The sequence below is a fragment of the Scyliorhinus torazame genome, chromosome 13 (genome assembly GCF_047496885.1).
Source record: "Scyliorhinus torazame isolate Kashiwa2021f chromosome 13, sScyTor2.1, whole genome shotgun sequence".
Lineage (NCBI taxonomy): Eukaryota > Metazoa > Chordata > Chondrichthyes > Carcharhiniformes > Scyliorhinidae > Scyliorhinus > Scyliorhinus torazame.
In genome coordinates, this window is record NC_092719.1 from 200,456,280 (window position 1) to 200,477,114 (window position 20,835).

Here is a 20,835-nt window from a genome sequence, read left to right on the forward strand (position 1 = left end):
CCGACCGATTCAGGGCCCGATAATGGGCTAGGAGCGGGGCCGCGTCATTTACACGCGCCAGGCCTTGTCGCCGCGTAAAGGCGGCGCCGCATACATGACACGGCAGGCGCCGCATAACTGCCGTCACCCGCGCATGCGTGGTTGCCGTCCTCTCCGAGTCAGCCCCGCAAGAAGGTGGCAGACGGATCTTGCGGAGCTGCGGAGGAAAGGAGGTCCTCCTTCAGAGAGGACGACCCGACGATTGGTGGGCACCGATTGCGGGCCACCCCACATTTGAGGTACCCCCCGGTGCAGGATTCCCCCCCCCCCCCCCTCCCAGGCCGCCCCCCCCCCCCCAGCGTTCCCGCGCTGTTCCCAACGGCAGCAACCAGGTGTGGACGGCGCCGGGGGGAACCTGCCGTTTTGGGCTGGCCGCTCGGCCCATCCGGGCCTGAGAATAGCAGGGGTGCCGGAGAATCGCCATTTTGGGTGTCTCGGGCTATTCTGCGGCCCGCGGAACTCGACGGGGCCGTTCCCGCCGCTTGGGAGAATCATGGGAGGGCGACGGAGCGGCATCGCGGGAAATTCTGGCGGCCCAGGCGATTCTCCCAACCGGCGCGTGAGTGGAGAATCGCGCCCAGGGTGTTTCATCTTCATAGAATCATAGAATAGAATCATAGAAACCCTACAGTGCAGAAGGAGGCCATTTGGCCCATTAAGTCTGCACCGATTCTCTGAAAGAGCACCTTACCTGGGCCCACTTCCCTGTATACCCGTAACCCCACCTAGCTTTTGAACACTAAGAGACAATTTACCCTGCACACCTTTGGACGGTGGGAGGAAACCAGAGCACCTGGAGGGAACCCATGCAGACTTGGGGAGAAAGTGTAAACATCACACGGACAGTTACCCAAGGCCGGAATTGAACCCATGTCCCTGGCGCTGTGAGACAGCAGTGCTAACCACTGCGTCACCATGCCGACATCAGTGAAGACATCATCAATGCCTTCAGCCTCTTACACCTCACACTCTTGTTCCACCTTACATTTCTTGGCTATCTGAAAGGAAAAAGGCACTGGGGTAGAGTTATGGTGAGGGGAAACTGGAGAAGCAAGAGATGCATGCTTATATCATGTGCAACTTAAGAACCAGAAGAAATTGTGCAATGAGGCCAAGTGGAATATGAGAAGGAGAATTAGGCAAGAGAATCCATGAACTTAACAATCAGTAAGTTTGCGGAGTAATGTTGGTGGAGTGGCAAATAGTGTTGAGGATTGTCAGAGGATACAGCAGGACATAGATAGGTTGGAGACTTGGGCAGGGAAATACAAATAGAGTTTAATCTGGACAAATGTGAGGTAATGAACTTTGGTAGGTCTAACATAGAAATATACCGTAAATGGCAAACTCTTAGGAATATAGAAAGTCAGAGAGATCTAGGCGTGCAGGTCCAGAGATCTTTGAAGGTGGCAACACAGGTTGACAAGGTAGTCAAGAAAGCATACAGAATGCTTTTCTTCATGGGACAGGGCATCAAATATAAAAACTGGCAAGTCATGCTACAGTTGTATAGAACCTTGGGACAGCTGCACTTGGAATATTGCGCACAATTCTGGTCTCCACACTACCAGATGTATGTGGAGGCTTTGGAGAGGGTGCAGAGGACGTTTACCAAGATGTTGTCTGGTCTGGAGGGTGTTAGCTCTGTGGAAAGGCTGAATAGACTCGGACTGTTTTCATTAGAAAGACGGAGGTTAAGGGGTGCCCTGATAGAGGTCTACAAGATTATGAGGGGTATGGATAGAGTGGATGGGCAGGCACTCTTTCCCAGGGTGGAGGGGTCAGTCACCAGGGGGCATAGGCTTAAGGTCCATGGGCAACGTTTAGAGGGGATGTGTGAGGCAGTTTTTTTTACGCAGAGGGTGGTGAGTGCCTGGAATGTGTTATCAGGGGAGGTTGTGGAAGCAGATACATTAATGGAGTTCAAAAGGCATCTTGACAAACACATGGATAGAATGGGTATAGAGGGATACAGCACATGGAAGTGCTGAGGGTTTTAGCCAAGGGTGGTATCATGACCGATACAGGCTTGGAGGGCCGAAAGGCTGTATTGTTCTTTAATATTGAGAACTTCAATAGTTTCTGCCCCATGTTTTAGTCGCAGCCACATTATGAATACAATCTCCTTTGTTGTGGGGGGAAAATCCCTTGCCACTTAGCTGCTGCAAGAGAGAGAGAAGGAAGTGTGTCAGCGTTTGTAGTACAATTGTGTCTTGTCATGGTTGCATAACTGGAAGGAGTGTGAGTTGTGGGTGTGAGGCTTGTAGTAGTGGTGAGGTTTAGCTCTGAATTTTAAGAATTGTCGTGATTGACAGAGAACATTTGGTAAATGAAAGATGGGAGAATAGTGCATTGAGCAGTGTGTAAGGCTAGTGGGGCAGTTGGTAGAATGTGGCATTTGAAAATACATTCACTCTCTGTCGGTACTGCATCCAGGTCATTGGGGCTACCTTGAGGTTTCTATGTGGTCCTCATAATCCATGCTGTACACTGTTGCCCAAAAGACAAAAATGCTTGGATATCTTAGCGTAGAATTTCCACTGCGTTCCCCAATCTCCTATCAGATGATTAGTACCAACCCAAGGAAATGTCATAAGGGACCAGTTATTTTCTCCGGCGTTTCTACCGATCTGCCAAAGTAACGGGGAGATCAGATGGGCTGCAGTTATTCCAAGTGTGCTTTTATGAAAGTCATAAAATTCAGTTAGAAAGTTTACACTTACCAGGAAGAGAAATGGAAGCTCAGCAAATTGGTGTGCCGGTATGCTGTGTGCTGTCTGCACCACCAACTCAGGTTATTGGATAGTTTGCACCCACATAATCTCATGCTGGATTTCAGCTGTGCTGCCAGTTGCTTGGTGAAGGCGAGGATTTCATTCAAGCGAAAGCAGGACAAGACAGCCAGTTGCTCTGGCTGCTGTCCATCCCACCAGTTGGTTAAGGACTCACATTGACAAAAGCTTGGATTGACATCAGTCTCACCACATGGTATTGATGTGTTACGGGACAACTTTAAGGGCAACGGTCTAAATTTGCACGAATTGAAAACAAAACGAGGAAGTTGCTCCTTTTTCAATTTTCCAGTCCTTCATTTTGTATTTCCAGGTGGAAGAGCATCAAAAAAGACTATTGCACTCCGCCTGGACTTGGCTCAAGTTTTTAATGCCTACGTCGACCACAGCCATCAAAGACTTTCCTAACTAATAGTCACACTGTCTTGCAGATCTGAACCAGCTGGCACCTGGACAGCAAAGGACTGCGACCTTGTTCACCGAAACACCACACACGTCCGATGTCAGTGTTCACAGCTTGGTATCTTTGGGGTTCTAATGGACGTTTCACACCGTGAGGTACGCGTTATCAAAATGGTGAATGTTAATTCAAACCATTTTGCTCGAGATATAGCATGTTGAGTCAATGCACTCATCCTCAGGATTCCTTAATCAATAGGGCAGCATTTGTAACAAAACACATTTCCAACTGCAGATATTGAGTGTTTTCTACCCCTCTCTTTTCCCCAAAAAAAAGAATTATTGTCTGACTTGGATTTTAGCTTTGAGAAATCTATGAGGTACATGAAGAATTTTGGAGCAAAGAAGACATTATTAAAGATTTGCAAGTATAAATATTTTCTGAAGCTGCTGAGCCCCAGGATAAGACTTTGTAATGTGATTATCTACACTGTAGAGTTCATGTTTAAAAGATAGTGCATTTTAGATGCAGCGAGCTAGAGAGAATGATTAATGCTGCTTACTTCGCTATCAGCAACCAGAGACTTTGATAGCAACACTGTTTTTAACAACATAAAGACTTACCTTCAGAGGCAGCTGTCATAATGGCCAAGGAATTGGAGTATCTGAACCATTTGTCCATAGCCGATCTAAAGGCAATTTAATCTAATGTGTCTAGTACATTGGTTTGTCTGGCCACCCACGAATAGTGATAAAGGTGTATATGTATTCGCATTACCTGAGGTAGTCTGAGGTCAAATGGAGGAAAATAATCGATCGCAATTAATCATACCCTAGGTTAAAAAACCTTTTGCCCTCCAAGTGTAATAGAATCATAGAATGGTTACAGCCCAGGAGGCCATTCGGCCCTTTGTGTTCATACTGGCTCTCTACGAGAGCAATTCACTTAGTTCCACTCTCTGCTTTTTCCCCATTGCTGTGAAACATTTTCCTTTTCAGATAATTATCCAATTCCCTTTTGAATGCCATGAGTGAATCTGCCTCCACTATGCACAGACAGTGCATTCCAGGCATCATAAGACATAGGAGCAGAATTAGGCCACTTGGCCCATCGAGTCTGCTCCACCATTCAATCATGGCTGATATTTTCTCATCCCTATTCTCCTGCCTTCTCCCCATAACCCCTGATTCCCTTATTAATCAAGAACCTAACTATCTCTGTCTTAAAGACACTCAGTGAATTGGCCTTCACCGCCTTCTGCGGTAAAGAGTTCCACAGATTCACCACCCTCTAGCTGAAGAAATTCCTCCTCATCTCTGTTTTAAAGGATCGTCTCTTTAGCCTGAGATGGTGTCCTCTGGTTGTAGTTTTTCCTACAAGTGGAAACATCCTCTCCACGTCCGCTCTATCCAGGGCTCGCAGTATCTTGTACGTTTCAATAAGATCCCCTCTCACCCTTCTAAACTCCAACGAGTACAGACCCAGAGTCCTCAACCGTTCCTCATAAGACAAGTTCTTCATTCCAGGGATCATTCTTGTGAACCTCCTCTGGACCTTTTCCAAGGCCAGCACATCCTTCCTTAAATACGGGGCCCCAAACTGCTCACAATGCTCCAAATGGGGTCTGACCAGAGCCTTATACAGCCTCAGTAGTACATACCTGGTCTTGTATTCTAGCCCTCTTGATATGAATGCTAACAATGCATTTGCCTTCTTATCTGCCGACTGAACCCGCACATTAACTTTAAGAGAATTGTGAACAAGGACTCCCAAGTCCCTTTGTTCTTCTGTTTTCCAAAGCATTTCCCCATTTAGAAAATAGTCTATGCATAAATTCCTCCTTCCAAAGTGCATACCCTCACACTTTTCCACATTGTATTTCATTTGCCACTTCATTGCCCACTCTCCTAGCTTGTCCAAATCCTTCTGCAGCCCCCTTGCTTCCTCAATACTACCTGTCCCTCTACAGATCTTTGTATCATCTGCAAACTTCGTAACAGTGCCTTCAGTACCTTCTTCCAGATCATTAATGTATATTGTAAAAAGTTGTAGTCCCAGCACAGATCCCTGAGGCACACTACTAGTCACCGGCTGCCATCCTGAAAAAGACCCCTTTATCCCCACTCTCTGCCTTCTGTCAGTCAGCCAATTCTCTATCCATGCCAGGATCTTACCCTGAACACCATGAGCTCTTAACTTATTTAACAGTCTCCTATGCAGTACCTTGTCAAAGGCCTTCTGGAAATCTAAATAAATCACGTCCACTGGTTCTCCTTTGTCTAACTTTCTTGTTACCTCCTCAAAGAACTCTTAACAGATTTGTCAGACATTACCTCCCTTTGACAAAGCCGTGCTGACTCAGTCCTATTTTACTATGCACTTCCAAGCGCTTTGTGATCTCATCTTTAATAACAGACTCTAAAATCTTACCAATGATCAAAGTCAGGCTAACCAGCCTATAATTTTCCATCTTCTGCCTCCCTCCCTTCTTAAACAGTGGTGTTATGTTAGCCACCTTCCAGTCCTCTGGGTCCCTTCCTGCCTCCAGTGATTCCTGAAAGATCATCACTAATGCCTCCACAAGAACCCTGAGGTGTAGTCCATCCGGTCCAGGTCCACCTTCAGACCTTTCAATTTCCCCAGAACCTTCTCCTTAGTAATGGTCACTGCACTTACCTCTGCTCTCTGGTTCTGGAGCTCTGGCATCAAATGGTACAGCCATTAGCTGCCTTAAAAAATGATTTTCCTGATGTCACCATTGCTTATTTTGCCAATTATCTTAAATCTGTGTCCTCTGGTTCTTGATCCTTCCACCAACTGGAACAGTTTCTTCCCATTTACTCTGTCCAGTCAAACTAGACTTTCAATTCCTTTATCAAATCTCCTCTTTATCTTCTCTCCAAGGAAAATAGTCCCAGCTTCTACAAACTATCCATGTAACTAAAGTTCTTCATCCTTGGAACCGTTATTGTGAATTTTATCTGAACACTTTCTGGTAACAAAAGGAATAGGATCAGGGGCGTCATTCTCCGACCCCCCGCCGGGTCGGAGAATGGCCGTTGGCCGCCGTGAATCCCACCCCCGCCGAAGTCTCCGCTCCCGGAGATTGGGCGGGGGCGGGAATCGGGCCGCGCCGGTTGGCGGGACCCCCCGCTGGATTCTCTGGCCCGGATGGGCCGAAGTCCTGCCCAGGAATTGCCTGGTCCCGCCGGCGTAAATCAAACCTGGTATTTACCGGCGGGACCAGGCGGCGTGGGCGGGCTCCGGGGTCCTGGGGGGGGGGGGGGGGGGGGGCGCGGGGCAATCTGACCCCGGGGGGTGCCCCCACGGTGGCCTGGCCCGCGATCGGGGCCCACCGATCCGCGGGCGGGCCTGTGCCGTGGGGGCACTCTTTCCCTTCCGCCTCCGCTACGGCCTCCACCATGGCGGAGGCGGAAGAGACTCTCCCCACTGCGCATGCGCGGGAAACTGACAGCGGCCGCTGACGCTCCCGCGCATGCGCCGCATTTCCGCGCCAGCTGGCGGGGAAACAGACGCCATTTCCGCCAGCTGGCGGGGCGGAAATCCCTCCGGCGTCGGCCTAGCCCCTCAATGTTGGGGCTAGGCTGCCAAAGATGCGGAGCCTTCCGCACCTTTGGGCCGGCGCGATGCCCGTCTGATTGGCGCCGGCTTTGGCGCCAGTCGGCGGACATCCCGCCGTTGGGGGAGAATTTCGCCCCAGGAGTCGACCATAGGGCCCATTGAGCCTGTTCCGCTATGCAATACAATCATTACTGATCTTTGGTTTCAACACCACTTTTCCTCCTGCTCCCCATCTCACTTGATTCTCTGAGAGACCAAATATCTGTTTATCTCAGCCTTAAATGTATTCAACAGTGGGGGATCCACAATGCTCTGGGACAAACAATTCCAAAGTTCCGGAACCCTATGAGTGAAGTAATTTCTCCTCATCTTTCTTGTAAATTATCAGCCTCTTATCCTGAGGCTGTGCCCTGTATTAGGTTCCCTGACCAACAGAAACAATCTCTGTGCCACCTATCAACCCCCTTTAGAATCTTCTATGTTTTAGTAAGATCACCTCTCATCTAAACTTCAAAGAATATAGGCCCAATTTACTAATGCCTTCATATCCTTCCTAGTGAGCAAATGGACAACTTGATGTAGTCTTAGTGCACGCAAACAAGAAAAGTCCCAAGCTTTTCTAAGTGAGTTAATTTCTGTTAAGGTGTGAGCACCCTTCTGTCTCATTGTAGAGATTAAATAAATTGGGAAGACTTCAGTGCAAAATAATTATCTTTTTTGGCGAGAGCAATCAAGATTGTATTCTTGCATTGGGTAAACATCCTTTTTGTAAATGTTCCTTATAGCAGCTGGAAGGAGACCTAGAGACCTTGGCAATTGTCACCTACTCTACCATCAGTGTGTCTCTTGTGACACTGCTCCTCACTTTCTTCGTCCTGACCTGTCTAAATGGACTGAAATCTAACACTCGTGGCATCCACTGCAACATTGTCGCAGCCATCTTCTGCGCAGAGCTTGTCTTCCTTTTCGGAATCAATCAAACGGAAAATCAGGTAAGGAAGGAAGGAAGCTTGCCTCTAATAGTAATGATTTCCCACAGCCACTGCACCTTCACATGGCAAACAGAGAAGGTGCTTTGGAGTCTTGAGGAGCTATGTGTCTCTACCTTGTGTAGGACTAGTTAGTTTCTTGCGACATTACTTGTGGGCAATTTTTAAACTTGTTCTTCCTATTATTGCCAATATGCTTGTCTCTAATTCTAGTTGCTTTTCTTTCATTCTGTCATTATTTATGTCCAACTCGTTCTCCTTTTTTCTTTTCATGCACCCCTCATATATTTTGGGCGCGATTCTCCACTCCCACGCCGGTTGGGAGAATCGCCTAGGCCGCCCAAATTTCCGGGGACGCCGGTCCGACGCCCTCCCGCGATTCTCCCAAGCGCCGGGAACGGCCCGGTCGAGTTTCGCGGGCCGGAGAATCGCCGGAGACACCGAAAATGGCGATTCTCCGGCACCCCCGCGATTCTGAGGCCCGGATGGGCCGAGCGGCCAGGCCAAAACGGCGGGTTCCCCCGGGCGCCGTCCACACCTGGTCGCTGCAGTCGTGGATCCTGCACCGGGCTTCACCCGGAATGTGGGGTGGCGCGCGATCGGTGCCCACCGATCGTCAGGCCGTACTCTCTGAAGGAGGACCTCCTTCCTTCTGCGGCCCCGCAAGATCCGTCCCCCATCTTCTTGCGGGGCGGACTTAGAGAGGACGGCAACCACGCATGCGCGGATTACGTCCGTTATGCAGCGCCGGCCACGTCATCTATGCGGCGCGCTTTTACGCCGACGACAAGGCCTGGCGCGTGTAGATGACACGGCCCCGATACTGGCCCGTTGTCAGGGCCTGAATCGGTCGGGACCGGGGCCGTTCCATGCCGTCGTGAACCTCTACGGCGTTCACGACGGCGCGGCCAGTTCGGCGTGGGAGTGGAGAATCCCGCCCATAATCTCTCACTCTGCCCCTTTTCAAAATCTCACTATCTCCCTGTTCTTTGCATATTCCCTGTTGGTTTAGCACAGGGCTAAATCGTTGGCTTTTAAAGCAGACCAAGGCAGGCCAGCAGCACGGTACCAGCCTCCCCGGACAGGCGCCGGAATGTGGCGACTAGAGACTTTTCACAGTAACTTCATTTGAAGCCTACTTGTGACAATAAGCAATTTTCATTTAATTTCACCTTTGCCGTTATTAATTGATTTATTCCATTCTGGAAGATCACAAATTGCATGTTCTTGTTGCAGCGCTTGTGCATTATGGCCGTTAACACTGACTAAATATCACAATAGTGCCACGTTGCTAACTTCACATAAGCCAGGTTGACGCAGCAGCATTGTCAGGTGCTGTCTTTCAATTGAGCCACATAACTAAGACCCCTTTTCTTAGGTGGATGTAAAATTGTAAAAAAATAACGTTGAATTCTTCCAATGTTTGACCCACCAGTCATTCCGCAACCAACAGCACTACAAACAGTTTTCTGGTCGCTTATTTATTTGCTCTTTGTGGGATCCTACTATGCTTAAATTGGCTTCAGCATTTACTTGTGAAACAGCATTTTAAAAGTAAACTTGTTTGTAATGTGTCCCGCGGAGATAATGAGGCCCACATTCCATGAATGAATTTTTTAAAAGCTCTCGGTTACAGAGCAGAAACTCAGCTGAGCAATGATGGTACCACTTGCTCTCCTGAGCAATATTTGAGTGTCAACATAGCCTCACAAAATTGAGTCACTGCCTTCAACAAACTGCCAGACATTTGTTCTGTATAATTGAAACTTTTATTATTAGAAGTGAGGTTATTTTTTAGTGGAAGTTAAGCAGTAGGCGTCTTGGACACATAGGAAGGAACATGATAGAAATACAACAAGAACAGGATTATAGTGTACATTTGTAGGCTACTCTTACAACTTCATCGATCCATTGAGTGTTTTTTTTTTTAAAAGCCTGGTGCACGATTTACGTCCTACTATTACGTGTGTAATAGAAATCCATATAAAAGATGGCATTTCTTTATTGATTCATATAGCGTAAGGTTATCATTTTTTTTTTAACCAGAATGTGACACTTTCATTCATGATCTGTATTCACTATCCTAGTTTCTTTTCTACAGTTTCTCTGCACAGTGATTGCTATCTTGCTGCACTACTTTTTCATGGCAATCTTTGCTTGGATCTTTGTGGAGGGACTTCACATCTACCGGATGCAAACTGAAGCTAGAAACATCAACTTTGGTGCCATGAGATTCTACTATGCCATTGGTTGGGGAGTGCCCGCTATCATCACAGGTTTGCATTAGTAGTACAAGCAACGATGAGCTGATATAAATGTACACACACGACTGAAAATAGGCATCCAAACCAGAATAGTACTGTGCATCATTTTCACGTCTTATTCCTGTACATGTGTGTGTACATTTATATCAGCATTTATAACGCACAACAGTCAAAAGGGAGAAACTCACTCACTTAACAGTGTTGTGTCCTTGTTTACACAATTCCAATGCGACATGCTTTGACATGATGCACCCTCTAATAACAGCAACATTTTCAGATATTCTTGCTTTAATATTTATAACACACAGTTCTAACAGATTATTTTTGTAAAGTGGCACAAGGACCCACTGGGAATATTTAAATTGTCTAACTCTTCTCCCCCTTGACTGTATACCATCTGCCAGGGTTCATGATGCAAGTTCCCAATGTGTAGCAATCCCACTGGTTGCAATCCAGGTGACGTTTGGTCAATCCAGTGAGATAGTTACAGTGAAGAGGGGAACTCATTGAAATCTAAGGAGTAGGGGCTCATGGATAGCTGAGATCCTGAAAGGTACGCGTCCTGGTAGAAAAGGAAAATGCAATTGTGGGATTTATGCATAGAGATGTGGAATACACCTGGAGTATTGTGTGCCACACCTGGAGTATTGTGTGCCACACCTGGAGTATTGTGTTCAGTTTTGGTGTCCTTACCTGAGAAAGGACGTACTGGTGCTGGAGGGTGTGCAGAGGAGATTCACTAGGTTAATCCCCGAGTTGAGGGGGGTTGGATTACGAGGAGAGGTTGAGTAGACTGGGACTGTATTCTTTGGAATTTAGAAGGATGCGGGGAGGGGATCTTATAGAATCATATAAAATTATGAAGGGAATAAGTAGGATAGATGCAGGGGGTTTGTTTCCACTGGCGGGTGAAAGCAGAACTAGGGGGCATAGCCTCAAAATAAGGGGAAGTAGATTTATGACTGAGCTTAGGAGAAACTTCTTCACCCAAAGGGTTGTGAATCTATAGAATTCCCTGCCCAGTGAAGCAGTTGAGGCTCCTGCATTAAATGTTTTCGAGATAAAGATAGTTTTTTGAAGAATAAAGGAGTAAAGGGTTACGGTGTTCGGGCGGGAAAGTGGAGCTGAATCCACAAAAGATCAGCCATGATCTCATTGAATGGCGGAGCAGGCTCGAAGGGCCAGATGGGCACTGCTGCTCCTAGTTCTTATGAATACAAAATAAGACAGTGATGCTAAATTTGCTAAATTTGTACGATGCATTTGTTAGCCACAAGGCATTTAGGCAAACAATTTAGGCAGCTCATTATAAAGATATTTGAGCCAATATTTGGAATTGTACCAAGAATGTGAGGTTATGATTATGAAGGAAGGATTTTAAAAATTGGGCTTTTTTTGCGAACACAGGATCAAGGGAGGTTCTAATAATGTTTTCAAAATTGTGAAAAGCTTCGGAGGATAATTTTCTTTTTAAATTCTTTGTATTGGAATGTGGGAAATTGATCAAAAGGGGCATGGACTAAGGATTATCACCAGGAGACAGAATGGGATTTAAGAACCTTTTTCACAAAGGTGGTTGTTAGTACAAAGAATGCTTTATTTGAGACAAGTACATAACATTTTTTAAAGGGGTTGGACAGGAGGAAAGAGGTTTAGAATGTACACCTGCCATTGAGTTAGCAGTAGCACAAACATGCTGGACTGAATGGCCCCATTTGATGCTGTAATTTCTGTGATTTTTATCCCTAATTTTGCGACTGAATTTGCAACCATTAGGACCAAGACTTAGGCGAGTTACATTAATTTTCATTTGTTTTTCACAATGAGGAAATTAAATCTTGCATGCAAGATTCATGTAACTGTGCATTGTGTTCTCGCACTTCGATTCAGTAAGTTTATTTCTTGCCACCAGCCTCGATGTTTCTTCTTTCAACGAATGGTTCTTTATTTACTTAGTTATTTTAAAAAAAATTTAGAGTACCCAATTCATTTTTTCCAATTGGGGGGCAATTTAGCGTGTTCAATCCACCTACCCTGCACATCTTTGGGTTGTGGGGGCGAAACCCACACAAACACGGGGAGAATGTGCAAACTCCACACGGACAGTGACCCAGAGCCGGGATCGAACCTGGGACCTTGGCGCCGTGAGACTGCAGTGCTACCACTGCGCCACCGTGCTGTCCTCACTAATGGTTCTTAACTTGACACTCGTCATCTTTGCTTAGTGACATCTCAGTCAGTTTTATGTATGTTTCGTTTCCCCTGCCTTCTTCTTTGGGAGCATAAATAGGAAGCAATGTTTCTCTGTAGTTATGCATCAAGAGGCATTATGGAATGCTGATAAAACTCATCAACTGGCGCAAGCAAGTTTAAGTCCTTTGGGACGTATTCTGTGGCTTTATGTTCGAGTCAAGTACTTATGTGCTACACAGCTGCCACAATATTCTGCTTCATTGTTCTTCTCATGAAATTAAGATTGAACCAAGCACCTGAATTCTCCCACCTCATAACTGCTTGTTTTTCCAAATCATTAATGATTCATCTCTTCAATCCCCAGAGGGCAAGCTGTCAAAATATTGAACACTTTCATTACTAAAGCTAGTTTTGCCACTGTGAGCATTATTTCCACCCTGTAATACCTTCGCAGCTTGCACTGCCTTTGAACATTCTGGGAGCACAGCTCAAGAGTTCAAGGCCATTTTATAAACCAGGTTTCCCGAAATTCAGGAATCATAGACATATTCTTTGTGAATTTTTATAATGCCATGGCAGGTTTTAGCATACCTGAATTATCTTGCTCTATTTTGTATTTGAGCACCTCGGTTTTTGGGGAATCCCAGATATAGCTTGATTTGTATTTCTCATTTCACTTACAAAGAGGACCCATTTTTTTTTCTTAGTTTCTCCATTTTACAGTAATTTATCCTCTCTAACCATCCCATTCTTCAATTGAAAAGGTGGACACATTGCTCTGAAATATCTGCCTATATATCTAACCACTCGGAGACACATAAGAGCAACCTAGTTTGACCTGATCTTCATTTTTCTCTCTTACTTTTCATGAGGGAATCCTGTGGACTTCTGCCTGTGAAAATTTGAAGCTCAGTATATTTTCAAGTTGTTATATCTATCACTATGTTTTCCAGGTCTTGCAGTTGGTCTGGACCCAGAGGGTTATGGAAATCCTGATTTCTGCTGGATCTCTGTGCATGATAAGCTGATCTGGAGCTTTGCTGGACCAATTGCTGTTGTTATTTTGGTAAATATTGCTCCTTTTTAAAAAATATACTAGCTATGTACTTTCCTCGATCGAGCTGGTCAAGTCCTAAAGAACATAACTGCTAGGCTATCTTTGATAGGTAATGAGGGATCCAACAAAAGGGGAAAACCCGTTTGACTCTGCTCTCATCAGTCTACCTGTCACAGATGCTTCTGAGAATTGGTAGGACTGACTACTGTGCAGTCCTTGTGGAGACAAAATCTCAACTGCGTACTGAGGATTCCATCCAATTTGTGATGTGACCCTACCACCCTGCTAAACTGGATAGATTCAAAATTAGATATAGCAACTCAAAACTGTGTGTCCACAGGGTGCAGTGGGCCATCAGCAGCAGTTGTATTAAATAATAACCTGTAATCTGAGGGCCCAGAATATCCCTCACTCTTTCATTAACATCCAGCCTGGGGATCAACCCTAGTTCAGTTAGGAGTGGCGGAGAGCAAGCAGCAGGTGTACCTAATAATGAGGGGTCAGTCTTGTGAAGCTACAGGACCACATTCATGTTAAATAGCAAAAACACAGATATGAGCAATTTCACAACCAGTGTATCCGATCAAAACTTTGCGGCCCTTAATGGTGGTGGACAATTAAACACGAACCGCAGGAGGAGACTCCGCAGCTATCCGCATCCTCAGTGATTGGGGGGGGGGGGGTCCAAGGTCCAACACATTAGCACAAAAGGCAAGGCATTTGTTGGCATTTCAGCTGGAAGTGTTGAGTGGGTGATCCATCTCAGTTGCCTCTTGTGCTCCCCAACATCACAGATGCTAGTCTTCAACCAATTTGATTCACTCCCCATGATAGCAAGAAGTAGCTGAAGGCACTGGATATGGGAAAGACTATGGGACTTGGCAACATCCTGGCATTGCTCTTAAAAATGTGTGCTCTAGAACTAGCTGCACCTCAATCCTCACTTTTCCAGTACAGCTGCAGCAATGGCATCTATCCACAAAAAGCAGGTCAGATATTATCCAGCCAATTACTGCCCATCTTTCCATTCTCGATCATCAGCAAAGTGATGGAAGATGTCATCAACAGTGCTACCACATGGCAGTTGTACAGCAATAACCAGCTCACTGATGCTTTGATTCGACCAGGACTACTCAGCTCCTGACCTTATTCCAGCCTTGGTCTAAATATCGACAAAATAACTGAATTCAGCAGGTGAGACTGACATCAAGGCGACATTTAACTGAGTACACAAAGAACAAAGAAAAGTACAGCACAGGAACAGGCCCTTTGGCCCTCCAAGCCTGCGCCGACCATGCTGCCCGTCTAAACTAAAATCTTCTACACTTCTTGGGTCCGTATCCCTCTATTCCCATCCTATTCATGTATTTGTCAAGATGCCCCTAGAACGTCACTATCGTCCCTGCTTCCATCACCTCCTCTGGCAGCAAATTCCAGGCATCCACTACCCTCTGTGTAAAAAGACTTGCCTCGTACATCTCCTCTAACCCTTGCCCCTCGCACCTTAAACCTATGCCCCCTAGTAATTGACCCCTCTGCCCTGGGAAAAAATCTCTGACTTTCCACTCTATCTATGCCCCTCATAATTTTGTAGATCTTGAGTAGGCATCAAGGAGCCCGAGGAAAATTAAAGTCAGTGCGAATTGGCGTACAACCCTCCACTGATTGGTGTCATACCTAGCAAAGAGGAAGATGGTTATAAACTCAGCCCCAGGATAGCACTGCAAAAGTCCCTCAGGGAATGTCCTATGCCCACCTATTTGTAGCTGCTTCATTAATGACCTTCCGTACGTTATAACGTCAGATGTCAGAATGTCCACTGACGATTGCACTGTATTCATTCACTGTCCGTTCGCCGTTCCTTCACTGTTGCTGCGTCAAAAACCTGGAACTTCCTTCGAGCATTGTGGGTGCACCTACACCAGATGGACTGCTACGATTCAAGAAGGCGGCTCACCAGCTTTTCAAAGGCAGTTAGGGATGGGCAGGAAATGCTGGCCTTGCCAAGGATGCTCACATTCCATGAATGAGTGAAAAAGAGCTACTAGGCTGCATTTTCTGGAAGATCCTGATCCAAACACTAGGGAGAAAAATCACCACAACTGTTTGTTTCTCAGTTACTGCTGAACTGAAAATCGATTTCAAGATTCTCTGAAAATATGGATAATATTTTTTTTTAAACCTCTGCATTTGTGGATTATTTCGGAGTCTGAATGCAAGGAAATTCTAACCCCCATCCCCCCCCCATCCCCACCTTTTTGCTTCAGGTAATTTTCTGCCCTGATTCCAATTCTATCCCCGTTGAGATCGTCATTGCTATTTTCTATATCTCACCGAATGGATGTTTGGACTCTTTATGAAGCTTGAACTTTGTTTGAAGTTTCACTTGAGATATGTATTGCTTTTAGATGAACATTGTGATCTCCTTGTTGGTAGCAAGAATGTCCTGTGCCCCAACACAGAAGGAAGCCAAGAAAAGATCGATTCTGTGAGTAGTAAAAGAAATGCAGAAAGTAGGGCAACAATACTTGGCATTTTAGCAGCGTGTTTAGATTTACTGAAGATATTCCCATTGTTTTCTCAAAATGGCTTTTCTTCCATTTGCTAAGAATTTTTATTATATGTTGAATTAAGTGGGTGAAGTGCTTCCACCCTGAGCATTTATAAATGTACATATTGCTAGTAAATGCCAAAAAAGGATTTAGGAATTCCAAACTTCGTCATATAATGGTGTTACTGAAAATGATAATTTTTGCTGTCATTTGAAACAAAACTGTGTGAAATGCTTTGCAATGGTCCCGTCCTGGAGTCACTTTTAAATTCCTTGAGATATGTAAAGGCTTTCAATTGAGCCAAAAGGATACAGCTGCAAGAAAGGGAGAGTAGATCAATGCTGATTAGGTAATAGCTGTTAAGAGACAAACGGCTGTTTTGTGAAACTCATCCCAAGGTTTAGGGAGCAAGTTTGAGTGATTAGAGCAGTGATAAATATATCGGTGCTTATATTTTACTGCACACTCACTTAATACAGTGCACTGAGTGAAGTCTTCATCCCTGGGAAAAATGATTTAAAATAGGACGAGAGACAATTTAGCGAGTCTTGATTTCAACTTGGTGAAATATAAGGAGAAAAGTGCACACTGTTAGAGATAATACTTAGAACGACTGGGAGAAGAAAGTTCAGGACAGGAATGACAATAATGATGTTGATTAAATTGAAAGAATTGAGAAATTGTAGTGTAGAGAAAGATTGTGAACCAAAGATGAGAGATAATGTGAGCTATCAGTCAAGATGTTTCCTTTGTGATAGCACCGAGAGATAAAATAAAGCTCTGAAAATTAAGTTGATTTATATGTCCTGTCTGGGAATGTGAGAGAAGTATTAAACAAATTACTCAAGTTGTGAGAATAGTTTTGAGACAGACAGACTTGAGCTTTGACTGGTTCCACGCCTGCAATTTCATAGAGAACTTCCTGCAATGGCTTGTCTTCAAGTCTAAATCTGGCCCCATACTATTTCTCATCTGCTTGCTGCCCCATGGCAACATTATCTGAAGACATGGCTTCAGGTTTCCCATGAAAGCCTCACCCCTGCCTCTTTCAAACTCTGCACTTCTCCGTGTCGCCAGCTTGCTTGTCTGGTATTGAGTCTGGGATACGCAGCAGTTTTCTCCAACTGACCATCATGTAGACAGGAACCAATGCATTTGACATCCACCACAAATTCCATTCCTCCTGCCCTTTCTGACAACTGTTTCAAACTTCCTATTTCCATTTTCAACATCTCTGGCAGCGCGGTGGCACAGTTCACAGCTCCAGGGACCAGGGTTCGATTCCAGCCTCGGGTGACTGTCTATTTGGAATTTACACTTTCTCCCCATGTCTGCGTGGGCTTCCTCCCACAGTCCAAAGATGTGCAGTTTAGGGGAATTGGCCACGCTAAATTGCCCTTTTGTGTCCAAACGTTTAGGTAGGGTTACTGGGTTACGGGGATAGGGTGGAGGCGATGTCTTAAGTGGGCACTCTTTCCAAAGGCCAGTGCAGGCTCAATAGGCCGAATGGCCTCTTTCTGCACTATCAATTCTATGATCTCTTAAATATACCTGTGGGGACTCTTATTTTTCTCTTCGAATAAGAATCGGTAATCTGGTTGGTGGAGGCGTCAGAAATACAACTTTATTTTTAGTTACTGACTTGTATACATTTGAATAAGAATTGAATATAACTTAGAAACAAAATATGAAACAATGCAGAAAAGGCATAAGCACAAAAGAAATCACTAAACACAAACAAACAGATAGATGATTCAAGAATTCAGGAACAAAGAACCTCGACCACAAGGTACTATTTTTAACTGAATTCTTGGGCGGGATTCTCCGAACCCCCGCCGGGCCGGAGAATCGCATAGGGATGGCGTGAATCCCCACCCCGACGCCGGTGGCCGGATTCTCGGTTTTTCGGCGGGGGTGGGAATCACGTCGTGCCGGTCGGGGCCCGTTGGCAGCGGCCCCCCCCCGGCAATTCTCTGCCCCACGATGGGCCGAGTGGCCGCCCGTTTTCGGCCGGTCCGGCCGGCGTATATTACCCAGCGGGACCTGGCTCTGCGGGCGCCCTGCGGAGTCCTCTGCGGGGGCGCGGGGGTATCTGGCCAGGGTGGCCTAGCCCGCGATTGGGGCCCACCGATCCGCGGGCGGGCCTGTGCCTTGGGGGCACTCTTTCTCTCCGCGTCGGCCGGTGTAACGGTCCGCCATGGCCGGCGTGGAGAAGCGCCCCCCTGCGCATGCACTGGGATGACGCCAGTACACGCTGGTGTTACCGTGCATTCGCCAACTCGCGCCGGCTGGCGGAGGCCCTTTGGCACCGGTTGGCGCGGCGCCTAGCCCTTCGGTGCCGGCTAGCGCGGCACCAACCCCGCCAGCTCCAATCACGCCACTCCTCGGCGCCAGTACGCCCCGCCCTGCCGGATAGCGGAGAATCCCGCCCCTTATCTCTGGTTTAACCCCTCATTTGCGATGTGTGCTGAAGGACTTTTCATTCTAATTCGTAGCTGGAATCTCCCGGTTTGTTCAACTGAATGTCTGTTAATTAGAGGATAACTTGTTAATCAAACATTGGACATTACTTGAGATTGATTGGTGCCTATCAAAACTAGCTCAGCGTTCGTGTGCGCCATCTTAGGAAAAATAAAGGATATGTTTTCTCACGCTTTGCCATGTTTCATAGCTTGACGGGGTCCTAACTAAAATTGATTAGTTGATTACACAGGAAAAACTCTGTTCTCAGAATTGAATACAATGGTTGATTCATTATATGAGTAAATGACTGAGTTCCCACAGTAAAGACACTTTAAATATTTTGCTTGTTAGTCATATGCATTCAACTAGCCCCTATATGTGTAAAACTCGAAATAAAACTAGACTCTATCAATACCCTTGCATCCACTCATCTGCTGCTGAAGCTATCATCCATGTTTTCTTGGCTCCAGACTATTATTCTGGTGCTTTTCTGGTTGACCTCTCATCTTCCGCTCTTTGTGAATTTGAGCTGAGCAAAAATTCTGCTGTCCAAACCCTAACTCACACCAAGTCACGCTTTATCCTGTCCTTCGTTGACTCCCAGTTAACCAAATCTAAGAGGCGATGATAGCTGTCTAGTTAGACTTGAGAGACTTCAAGAAAACTATTGGAGAAATCATCTACATTTGTACTGCCAGTGCAGGCATTACCTACTGCAAGTGTGTATTGGAAAAAAGATTATAGAGGACACTGTGCCCACTATGCAACCCATTGAGATTTCCATCTGTTCATTTTAATGGACAGAAAATTGGGTGAACTATATATTGGGTGTGCTGTTCTCCATGGTGTTCTGGGGCGAAATTCTCCCCCAACAGCGGGATGTCCGCCGACTGGCGCCAAAGACGGCGCCAATCAGACGGGCATCGCTCCGGCCCAAAGGTGCGGAATGCTCCGCATCTTTGGCGGCCTAGCCCCAACATTGAGGGGCTAGGCCGACGCCGGAGGGATTTCCGCCCCGCCAGCTGGCGGAAATGGCGTTTGTTGCCCCGCCAGCTGGCGCAGAAATGCGGCGCATGCGCGGGAGCGTCAGCGGCCGCTGTCAGTTTCCCGGCGCATGCGCGGGAGCATCAGCGGCCGCTGTCAGTTCCCCGCGCATGCGCAGTGGGGAGAGTCTCTTCCGCCTCCGCCATGGTGGAGGCCGTAGCGGAGGCGGAAGGGAAAGAGTGCCCCCACGGCACAGGCCCGCCCGCGGATCGGTGGGCCCCGATCGCGGGCCAGGCCACCGTGGGTGCACCCCCCGGGGTCAGATCGCCCCGTGCCCCCCCCCCCCCAGGACCCCGGAGCCCGCCCACGCCGCCTGGTCCCGCCGGTAGATACCAGGTTTGATTTACGCCGGCGGGACAGGCAATTTCTGGGCGGGACTTCGGCCCATCCGGGCCGGAGAATTGAGCGGGGGGTCCCGCCAACCGGCGCGGCCCGATTCCTGCCCCCGCCCAATCTCCGGTACCGGAGACTTCGGCGGGGGCGGGATTCACGGCGGCCAACGGTCATTCTCCGACCCAGCGGGGGGTCGGAGAATGACGCCCCTGATATGTGTCATGTTCTGCATTGGGATCACAAGATCAACGGATGACCTTTTTCGTGAGAATCAAAAGAAAATGAGTTTTCGTCGTCAGCCTCTGGCTCTGTTCCCTTGGCCCTTTCCTAACCAATCTTGCATATTTATTTTTTGTTTAAAAATTAAATTATGTTTGACATGCTACAAATAGAATACACAGATGTCAGAAACAGCTCATCAGGGATTCCAACAAAATCATTAAATAGTTATCAGGAAGGAAAATACATTTTCAGCTATCATTTCCCAACAGCTATAACTTAAGTCTGTAATGTTATAGCTCACCAAAAGAGCACTGAGGCATTACATTGGGATTGAAGTGGCGAATAATATTCCAAACCCGTGGGTTGCCAAGTAACTTATTGTTGAAACCAAGTTATCTGTGTCACTTAGAGCAACATAAGGATAAGGAAAAAATACAGAATATATTTGTTCGCTCAAAGCACAAATTTTCAGTTGTCTTCTTCCATTTATGTCACACGGACTTTGTATTGATTTGATAATTTCTTTCATTGAGTTTAGTTCAGTGTGAATGTGTTTGCCTGCTATTCTTCCCGTATTAACTCAAATTTTATGTTCCGCCCTTCATTTTTATTTATTGTTTATTTTCTTCTTATGTTTCTACCAATTCCTTGCGGTCTTGCCCTTTTTAATTTGCCAATCAATTTGTTGTGAAAGTGATGGATTATTGGTAGACATGAGCAAACCAAGGATGTAAAAATCTCAGTAACACGCCAAAAAAGGTTTGTTACTTGTATGTATAATTTACTATGGACCATATCTTCCGCTGGACTCATTGCAATTGGGAGAGTTTGAGGATGTGTGCTGAAGGTCTTTTGGTCCAGTCCTTTGCCTGTGATCTTTCTTCTTGGCCACATTTAGCTATTGC

General features: G+C 46.3%; 1 protein-coding gene across 4 annotated transcripts in view; it reads left to right on the forward strand.

Annotated features, from left to right (window-relative positions):
• The window catches only part of celsr3 (cadherin, EGF LAG seven-pass G-type receptor 3), a 341,825-nt gene that overhangs the window by 277,185 nt on the left and 43,805 nt on the right, over positions 1 to 20,835 (forward strand). For all 4 annotated transcript variants that reach the window (XR_011934213.1, XM_072472880.1, XM_072472881.1 and 1 more), the window contains 5 exons: positions 3,263 to 3,389; positions 7,599 to 7,805; positions 9,904 to 10,078; positions 13,213 to 13,325; positions 15,725 to 15,804. Coding sequence is in view for 3 of the 4 variants with exons in the window: in XM_072472880.1 (XP_072328981.1) it covers positions 3,263 to 3,389; positions 7,599 to 7,805; positions 9,904 to 10,078; positions 13,213 to 13,325; positions 15,725 to 15,804 (702 nt within the window). In the remaining variant the exon portion in view is untranslated. The remainder of the gene's footprint in view (positions 1 to 3,262; positions 3,390 to 7,598; positions 7,806 to 9,903; positions 10,079 to 13,212; positions 13,326 to 15,724; positions 15,805 to 20,835) is intronic.